General features: G+C 39.6%; 1 protein-coding gene across 1 annotated transcript in view; it reads left to right on the plus strand.

The window, feature by feature from the left end:
- The window catches only part of LOC101850429 (alanine--tRNA ligase, cytoplasmic), a 23,644-nt gene extending 14,579 nt beyond the window's left edge, over positions 1-9,065 (plus strand). The window contains exons 8-13 of the mRNA XM_013086560.1: positions 928-1,044; positions 2,530-2,634; positions 4,232-4,351; positions 5,511-5,597; positions 8,297-8,410; positions 8,789-9,065. Coding sequence (XP_012942014.1) covers positions 928-1,044; positions 2,530-2,634; positions 4,232-4,351; positions 5,511-5,597; positions 8,297-8,410; positions 8,789-8,965 — 720 coding nt within the window. The 3' untranslated portion in view covers positions 8,966-9,065. The remainder of the gene's footprint in view (positions 1-927; positions 1,045-2,529; positions 2,635-4,231; positions 4,352-5,510; positions 5,598-8,296; positions 8,411-8,788) is intronic.
- The last annotated feature ends 1,556 nt before the right edge of the window (positions 9,066-10,621 follow it).

Raw genomic sequence — 10,621 nt, forward strand, 5'->3', positions numbered from 1 at the left:
TACATGGCTGGGAGCAGCAAGAACAACAGACACCATTGTTGCATCGAAAGACAGATGGAAGTGGAGGTCCATGATCGCCCACGCCAGTTGGCAAGGCACCGGATGATGATGATGATGATGAGTCACACCAGGCACACATGGGGAAAAGCTGGAGTTGAATTTTGTGGAAGTGGAGACTCAACTGAGGATGTAATGTCTGAAGGGGAAAGATTCCCTCTTGTGGGTGGTTGGAGGGTGTCAATGCAGGTCTTTTTTTTTTCGGTTAAAGGAAATTGGATCTTCTATTTCGAATTGATTGACTTTGGCAAGACTTGGGGTTTACTTTCTCTTCTGTAGTCTGTCTGTCTGTCTGTCTGACTTACTGATGCCCGACTGTAATTGGTTGCTTTTAAGCACAAGGGGGCTATCCCGAAAAATGCTGTTTTGAGAAAATTGAAGGTAAAATTTTTGCCCCTTGTTCAGTATGTTTAAAAGACAAGGAGCATTTTCTCTATAACCGAACAAGTATACACACCAATGAAACCAAACTTCTCTTATAGGTAGGGCAATGCCCACTTTTGGTGTCGGTCAAGATTTCTGGAAACCTTCGAAATCTGGGTTGGCCCGCTTGTCCTTAAAAGCGACCAATTGACCACCATTGTGCTGATGTGCTTCTCCTTACTCCAACTCAAACCTGTGATGTTTGTTTGTAACTTTTAAACTTACTTTGGTTTGAGGGATGAAAATGGTGGTGGGGAGGGGGGGAGGGGGTAAAATTATTTGTTTTGTTATTTCGTTAAATACTGGGCCTTTACTTCCAACTGCAGTCTTGTGGGTTGTCACTCAAAGTAGTCATAAAGAGAACATGTAGTTGTGTTCTGTAGGTGAAAGATTCCCTCAACACCCCCCCCCCCCCCCCCCCTTTTTTCCCCCTTTGTATCCCCTCAGGTGCTGGTCAGTGTGAGTAAGTGGAGACAAGAACTGGAGAGTCTCTTACAGCTTGACCACTCTGACCGCTCAGGTGCAAGGGACATGTGGACACAGACACTGGACGATCTGGAAAAGGTGACCTGACAGCCTGCACACATAATATAGCACGTCTTGGGTATCTTTTAACTTCATTCATCACTACCACTACAGTTATTGTTTGGGTTTTTTTTTGTTTATTCATTTAAAAACTTTTTTTTAAGGGGGGTGGGAATTGGAAGGCTTTTAAAAAGATTTCGGCGCTTTTATGCCCCCCATCAACATAATTTATATCACTCAGGAGGCGGGTTTCAACCCTGCCTGTCAGGGCTAACCTGAGCTGAAGGGGATACAGCATCCCAGATGAAAGACTGAAATACTTGATAAAAACCTTCCCCACTCAGGAATCAAACTAAAGTCTCCTTCATGTTACAGAGAAGTGTCTTACCAATGCACCGCAGATGCCGGTACAATTATTGGTGGTCTCTTTGTTCCATAGTGCATGTTGTGGAGATGTGTATATGGTTTTGACACTATACGACTATAAGTGTCTTATGTAATGATCGTTTGTCATGTTTAACTTAATTCTAATGCTAATTTTGTACTTTTCTGAGTTATGTTATTCATTCATTAGCAAAAAATTGGCACAGTTTTTGGAAACTCTCCATGCCTGTTTTTTTTTTCCCTCATGTATTTAAAAAAAAATGTTTCTCACACCCCAGTGGTACTGTGTGGCTCACAGGAAAATCTTTTTTTTTATCCCTGATTTTGTCATGTGAGCAAGGCTACATTAGATAAAAATAATGGCACTTTTATCGATCCCTGTTGTTAAATTTGGTTTGCAATGGCAGTGTAAACATATAATATTGACCAATGTCTCATAATGATACACAATATCACCCCAATACTTTATACAGACAATCTTACAAACCCAATAGTGTATTTCTGTGTCTTCCCTTCCCAACAGTGATGGACATCTGTAACGTAACATTTATATACCTGGTTGTCACACACAGAAGATGTGAGTTCGGTTCCTGCTTGGGGAGGATTTTAATCGAGTTCCTCGGTTTGCTGAGATTCTGTGTACCTCTCAGCCCAAGTTATAGCTGAAGGTTGGAGGGAGCCACTAGTTGGTCCTACCTATACTTTTCCTCAGATGTTTCTGTCTGTCTTGTCCTACTTTTTCCTAGCACCAAATGACCTTTCTTGTGTAGATGTACTTCTCTTTCCTCAAACAAACAAACAGTCGGCCCAGGAGGCCTCTGACAGGCAGGTTAAAAGCAGCCCGACATGTAAATGATGTAAATTGTGTCGATGGAGACAAAAGTTTTACAATTACAATTTTTTTCTGGGAATGTTTGGAGGGCGCCACCGGTTGGTCCTACTTCTTTACTTTCCTTCTGTTGTTCATGTCTATCTTGCTTTACTTTTTTCCAGCACCAGATGCCATTGTTGTGTTGAAGTGTTTCTCTTTACTCAACATTAGTTTAGTTAAATGAGAGTTTTATGGCGCTCGCCTGCATAAGGTCAATTGAGCGTGCTTTTACTCAACAACAACCACAACAGTTCTTTTTCTCCCCACAGACTGAAAAAGTGCTGAGTTCACTGTACCCACAGCTGATCCCCGCACAGATTACCTCTCCTGACAAACCTCTCCTCATGAAAGAGATTGTCTCAACCATCAATAAGGTACTCTCACAATTTGATTTCATGGTCTTGTTGGATTTATTGAAATATTTACCTTTTGTTTTAAGTTACAAAGCCAAAATAATCTCTGTTTGTAAATGTTTCCCTTATACAATTCGCGACCTCAGTGCTTTCTTTGTCGTATCTCCATTTTGCTAGCATCTGCGTTTTTTGCCATTTTCTTGTCCAAAAGTTGCCAAAAGTTGCCACAAAAATGACAAAAGTTGCCAAAAAAGTTCCTAATAATTTTCAAGCTTTCAACTAGCTGTGACGACGTAATATATTGAAAGAGGTAACTTAATCTAAAGCACCAGAATTTCTTGTGCTCTGTTTTTAGCATCCAGAATATTATTTGTAGCCACATAGAGTGTAAAAACGTGAAAAATAAAGGTGTCGCAACAGAATGAAATAAAAATTAGAGCAGCACACAAACAACCGCAAAAAGTAACAAATAAGGGCATGTGTCCACCTATCCGAAGATTGGCTGTTTTCACCCTAAACGTGTTTAATTCAAGAAAAAGTACAGGATATTACAATTATTACATGTAAATTATGGAATCACACACAAGGGGCCTGCCTGTGTCAGTATTCGGTTTTAGTGGAGACATGCTCTAACATAACATTTTTTTTTTTTTAATGTAGGAACCTCAAATTAAATAACATTACGCTATATAAACACATACACACAAATAGATAAAAAAAAATAACCCCCAAAAAATAAACACACCAACAAAGACGAAAAAATAAAAGACCTACAGCAATATAATAATAAACAGTATGTGATGTACTTATTATTATTCTTCATGTGAAAATAACTATACATGGACACCTTAAAATTATCAAAATACACGTCTATGTTATGAAGTAGCCTTTTCTTTTTGAAAAATGCTGAAATCGCGGCCGCGATTCGTGGACAAAAAATTTTTTTAAAATCACGGCGACAAATGTAGATGCTAGATTTTTTTTAAAGGTGAAAATGTGGCTTCCTCTCAGGCTCACTCTTTGTAATGAACTGTTTTCACTGTTATTTAAGATGGATATACGACAAGAAAGCACTGGGGTCGGGAATTGGGTTTAATGATCATGATGGATTCGTAAAAATACTTATTTTTGGGGAATAAATTAAAGTCACAAAACCAGATGTAACCTGTGTGAACAAGTATTATGTTTCAGCCTTTAATGGGATGATTGAGGTAATGGATTTTCATATTGTTAGTGTGGTTGTCAGAGTAGAATACTGGCTAAATGAAACCGATACTCTTGATCCAATGTCATTTTTGGAATATAAGTGCTGATTGAATACAAAAGTTTTTTTGTCCTCTACTTCTTTTGTATGTTTGTCGCACTCTTGTGACCCGCTATTTCCGGGGTACCTTGATAGTCGAAGCAGACTTTGTGTTGTTGAAGCTAGAGAGGTGAGCATAGTAAGCCTGATTCCCTGTAAGTACTTCTCTGTTGACATCCACCCCTTGGCGCTCATTTGACCTTATGCAGTTGTGAGCACCGTAAAACCTTAACTAAAACTAGAACTCTCCCTCACTTCACTTCACTCCCCTCCCCCCCTCCATTCCTCCTCCTCGTTTACCTTGGCCACTCCCAGTGTCGTCAGCTGGACCTGGTTCCCAAGACCCAGCGCGATCGTGCGGCCGAATGTACTCACAGTCTGACACACAAGGTCACAGAGGTCGTTAACACTCGGAACAGTAGGATCTTACAGCGGGTGGGTGGAATCGTGTATCTATTTGTATGTTTGTGTGATAGTGTTTTTTTTTTAAATTGTGTTTTCTTGTGATTTTTGTGTTTGTTTACTTGTGTGATTGCCTTTTGTTTGTGCGATTGTGTGATCATATGTGTCATGACGCTGTGGAATCAGGCGCTTGTCAATTTTGGGGATATGGATTTATTGGTCTCATCTTAAAGCCTGTCCATTTGCCTTGCCTTTGATGAATTTGATGAGAAAATTATCCATTTATCTGGGATACAAGTGGAGATATTGGCTATTGAAAGAGGTGGGGGTCGCCTGGTTTCAGAGGTAAGATTAGCCAGGAAATGGCCACCAAAGTTGAGTTATTTCCTTAGCTTGAGAGTCAGTGGAAACTGAAAATTTACGTCTTTTATGCTTTTAACCAACTTTTTTCCAGTAAAAACCACTCAGAAATGTGTTCTTTAAAGGGAATGAAAGGTGTTGAGCCAAAAACAAAAATTCAATAAAAATCCCCAAACCTGGAGGAAAAATGCCAGTTTCTTGACTTTCATTATTTTGATGAGCGCCTGATTTCAACACGCTGCCTCACATATTGTCTGAGTAATTTTGTGATGGCGTGTTTGTGTAATTTTGCGATTGCATGTTTGTGTGTATGTTTGTAATTTTGTGATGCATATAGGCCTATATTTGTTTGTATGTATGCAATTTTGTGATTGCATGTTTGCATGTATGTAATTTTGTGATTGCCTGTTAGTGCAGTAGTGTGATTATATTCAAATATATCATGTTTGTGTAATTCTGCGATAATGTTTATTTGTTTATGTGACAGTGTAAATATCTGTTAGCATGGTTCGTGGGTTTGGTCACAGATGCTTTTAGCAGGTTTTTGTCGACATGTTTTGTTGGATGGGAGAGAGTCTCTTTAAATTGTAAGTAGTGGTCTGTGGGTGTTCCAGTGGGGTATGTTTCTTCTACTTCTTCCTATTACTTCTTCTTATGGTCCTATTATTCTCTTCCATTCCTGAGGAAGTGTACCGATGTCTGTGGTGGTAATGGTTAGGCTCTGTGCCATGGCACGATAGAAGACATCATGAAGTTGATTTCCTTATAATATAATACCTAATAAAAAAAAACCTGTTTCTTTATTTCTTTTCTTGTATTTTTCCACTTTCAGTTGATTGACCAGCGCTTGTCTCAGAGTGATTCTGTCCATGAGCAGGTGGTATGTGTGGAGCATGAGCTGGACCTCAGTGCACGCCAGGTGAGATATACTCTTGTTCTTTCTCTCTTTCTCAATCTTTCTCTCTGTCTCTTCTTCCATTTTGTACTCTCTATCATCATCTGTCTGTCTGTCTGTCTGTCTGTCTGTCTTTCTCTTTCTTTCTCTTTCTACCTCTATCTTTCTCTCTCTCTCACTGTGTCTTTCTCTTTTTCCCTCCCTCCAAAACAGCTGTGTGGTCTAGTCTTCAACAGTTAAAAGTAAAGAGCACAATGGGGAAAACCATCAGTCACAAATTGGAAATTTATTCAAGTATTATTTTCAGCGTGTGCACTACTTACATAGTTTCTCTCAAACACTGTCAAACCAAACAACAGGCTCAGTGCTCAATTAGAAACACCTTTTAAAAGAGGATACTACTCAAATAAAAAAAATATTTTAAAGCCCAATGTGTTTTGAACTCTAAAATTTGTTTTTCTCTTAACCAAAAATTGTGATGATCATTTCTCCGTTGTGGTCTTCTCCTCTACTGTGATCTACATTTTCAACATTTAATTTTAGTCTTGCTCTGCTCCCCTTATCGTTTCATGGAGGCTCCAGTTGCTGACTGGTGACTGAGTCCAGGCTCTTTACTGTTAAGCGAGTGTCAGTGATGCTGTGTTTTAGTGAGTGGTCACTGGGATGTGTCCTTGAGCAAGACACAATAACCTTATAGTTATCTTAGAAACTGGGCGCTGCACAGTGGCAGATAGAAAAAGTGTTTGGATTTTCTATGTTTGGGATTTTTAAAAAAATTATTTGCAAATGTGCATGCAGTGCATCTCTGATAACTCCACGTTGGGGATTGACAAATGTGTTTGACACACCAATAATTCGGGTAAACCGATATAGTGAAACATTAAAGAGATATCAATTGTGGAATGGCATACATGATGCATCGTCATGAAATCAGGCGCTTGTCAAAATAATGGACTTGAAGAAACTGGCATTTTTCCGCCATTTGGCAATTATTGTCAAATATTTGATGTTTTTGCTAAGCACCTTTTATGTTGATTTAAAAATGCATTTCTCATTGTGTTGATTTTACTGAAAAATGTTGATATATTTTAAAGCACATAAAATGTACTTTTCCAATTTTCAAGGACTCTCAAGCTATGGAAGTCACCAAACTCTGGCGGATATTTCCTCGCTAATTTTACCTCTGAAATCAGATGACCCTCACCTTTGTCAATCACTAATATCTCGATTCCTGTTCAAGATAGATAGGTATTTCTTTCAATTAAAGCAAGACAAACGAACAAGCTTGAATATGATACAGTCCGCGTCGGCTATAAGCACGTCGGCTTAAAGCACGTTTCGGACTTAAGCACGCTAAACGGCTCTTACCGAATTTTTGCTATATAAATTACACGCCTTTAAACACGGTAACTTCGGCTTTAGGCATGCTTCATTACAACAAGACAGTCAATACTTTCACGATGACCCATCGAAGTTCGAACACAGTCTACACTGCAGCGGTGGAGTGTGTTAAGGAGAAACACAGAAAACGCAAGTGATGCCAGTGATGGAGACACACACTCACACGGGCGGAGAGGAAGGAAGAGAGACGCACAGAGCCACGTGCGTGGACATAGGATCTAGCCTAGGGCAAAGTTACACACAGACTTAAAAATACAGAGTCGGGGAGACGAGAAAGGGCGGCTGGCTGCGATTTCACCTTTGACCTTCGCTATCCATTAATCCTGATTGTGTATCATGCGCGAGGTGGGATGAAGGCGGTGGTATGAATGTGGCACAGCGGGCAGTGGTATGCACAGGCAGCGTGTAGGCCTAGTGTGCTGTATCGTGACTGGCCGTCTAAATTGAGTTTTCATTTCCCATTCGATCACAAAACAAAAACAAACAAGCAAACAAAAACTACCATGGCGGGTGTCTAAATACCAGTGCACACTTTTGCGGGACCGCTATAGGCCTACTTACAAACAAAGGGAAATATCACGGGAAATATTTTCTACCTGAAAATCTCTGGATTATGTCTACTTCGCACTCAAGCACACTTCGGATTTAAGCACGCATATATGCTTTCTCCCGATGACCGAGCTTAAAGCCGGCATGGACTGTACCAATAACTGAACTCCATATATGCCCAAAGATTGACAAACACCTGATTTCACTGCATTACGACACACATATACTACGAGCTGTCCATGATTTTGAGTTTTCTGTGTTTCTGTTATCTGTGCTTGACTGTATTTGCATATAGTATAACACGGATAGGTCGAACACAAAAGGCTTGAAATCAGGCAGCCGTCGAAATGTGCCTGCGTTCCCATTCTATTTTTTTCTTTATAATCTCTGTAAGATATCCCTCGAACTACAGATCCCTCAAACTACCAAGGCCAGTCCTGACGAATTCGAGCTGTCTATATAGTACTACTGTAGTTATGTAGCCTAAACTACTGTCAAACAAATTTCCCAGGGGGATAGATAAAGTGGAATTAATAATTTTATTATTACAGTATAATACTATTACGGATAGCTCAAATTCGTCCCGACCGGCCTCAGTAGTTCTAGGGATCCGTGGTTCGATGGATATCTTATAAAGATAAAGAAGAAAAATAAAAAACGGGACAGCGATTTAGAGTCTTCTGTGTTCGACATATCTGTTTTATACTGTACCTATTATGTGTCCACCGTGATGTGTGATGTCAACCTTTGGTCTACCACTCCATGTTCCTCAGATGGTCAAACTCCTGTCTCAGAGGTCAGACAACATGCCCATCCTGTGTGTGGGTCAAGAGGTCAGTGGTAGGTCAAGGACGGTGGTCTTGTGCCTGCCTCTGTCTCATTGGCAGGTGAGCTTCAACCTTAGCCATTACCGATTTATTTTACGCTTTAGCAAGGTTTTACGGCCTAAAGACAACTTCAGTTAGTAGCACTGCCCTGGTGGGGGGTACCGATTTATTTACAGAGACTATAGCTCAGTAGCTTAGTTATTACAAAGTTCTATCTGACATTTTTTGGCCGTTTTGAGTTTCTAAGATCATGAGGTCAGAAGCCAATAAAGGTTCTATCTGCTCAATCAAAATCGTAAGATAATTCAGGGTCATTATCAAGATATTTAAAGAATTGCGTTAGAGAAAGGTTGACATGTTGTGAAGCTCAAAATGTTTGACGTTAAATTTCTCTGTGCCATTAATTTAATCTAATCTAGCCTTTTTTCTTCTCCACAGCCGCTTGGTAAGGAGGAGATCAGCAAGATAGTTCCACAAAAGGGTTCACAGAAGTCATCTGTTGGAAAAGCTGCCAAAACAACCAAACGTGCTGAAGTTTACACATTCTCTGTGTCAGCCGATACGCCCACTCATGTTCTGAGTGGCATGCTACACGCAGTGCTGAAGCCCAGATAACACAGCTGGGACTTTCCCCTACTAGAAGGATTCAGCTTGGAGATTTTGTACATAGAATGTCTTTTACAATTATTACAGAATACAGAATTTGCTTAATGTCTTCACATTTTTTGGAGTTTTTTTGGGGGGGTCTTTTTTGTGTTTTTAAAAGTTGAGTGGGGGGGAGGGGGAGGGGGAGCGGGCTTATTTTTCCGGTTAACTGTGTCTAAAAGAGGGGGAAAGAGAGAAAGAGAAAGAGAGAGAGAGAGAGAGAGAGAGAGCGAGAGAGAGAGAGAGAGAGAGAGAGGGTGGAAAGGGGGGGGGGGAGGAGGAGAGGATGTCCAGTGTCCGTTCTTTGGGTACCATGTTGTTAATGATCATATTCGTGTGAGACATACATTGACTCAGAGAATAAATATGTAAGCAAATGTTTTTAGTGTTATTTTTTAGGATAAAGTACTGAAGTTTCTACTTTTTAATTTTATCAGACCCTGGCACTGACACAAGTGTCTGTGGCCAAATGCCCTGATTTACACGGTGATCAAAAGCTGTTAAATTAAACATGCAATAAAGCACAACAAAGCACTTACCATGACAAGTTTTATTTCGGAGGTATTTTTTATGTACGCAAAATGAGCACAAGTATAACATACATTACTAAAATCAAAACCATTAGTGTGATTTACAGATAAGGAATCCTCACACAGCTGCCATGTATCAGTCATGTCCTTGCAATGGAAACAACAGTAATAATGTAAATAATGTAGCTCCTCTTTTTCCAACAGGTAACAAAGGACAAAAAAAAATGACAGCACTGCCACCCCAATGACCACATACTCAAGGCAACATACGGTATAATGATATAACGATACAATCTCCCCTCCCCCCCCTCCCTAAATTTTAATGGAAATGTAGGGCATGTCTCGGACAAAAAAAAAAAAAAAAAAAAAAAAGAAGATATTTCTTTCAAATACAGAACATATCCTCAGCGTCATTCATCATTTAGTTTATAGTTTTAGTACAGGTTTTGCGGCGCTCGCAAAATGTGGTCATATGAGTGCCAAGGGGTGGATGTCAACAGAGAAGTCTTTACAGGGAATCAGGCTTACTCTGCTCACCTCTCTAGCTTTAACAGTACAAAGTCTGCTTCGACTATCAAGGCACCCTGGGAATAGCAGGGGGTTCATTCATCGTTGTTGTATGTCAAAATACAAGGTTTTCAAGAGAAGCAAAAAATTGCGCTTCGAGCAGGATATTATCTTAATACAAAATGTTAAATTGGTCTCAATCCATAACTATTTAGGAATAGGAATAAGACTTGAACCGATTGATACGCCTTATAAGACTCTACAAAACACTTGATTTCCATTTTTACAAAATTTTGACATACTGCAATGTTGAATGACGGCGACAATATCGATGGGTGAGTGTAAGAAGTTACTATATCCACTTTTGGTCAAAATGGAGTAATCGATATATATATATATATATGGGTAGTAAGATTTTAAGCCATTCTTTTACCTCTGTAAATATCTGAGCCGTAGCTTGGTATCCAGATATTAACATGTTTTTTTACTGTGTCATTTACACGGATTTCAGAATCGTCAAAATTTCAAACTCGTTTTTCTTGAAACTTTGAAAAGTGGATATCATAGTCACTTCCTGCGCTCAGCTATC

This window comes from Aplysia californica, unplaced genomic scaffold (genome assembly GCF_000002075.1).
Source record: "Aplysia californica isolate F4 #8 unplaced genomic scaffold, AplCal3.0 scaffold00479, whole genome shotgun sequence".
Lineage (NCBI taxonomy): Eukaryota > Metazoa > Mollusca > Gastropoda > Aplysiida > Aplysiidae > Aplysia > Aplysia californica.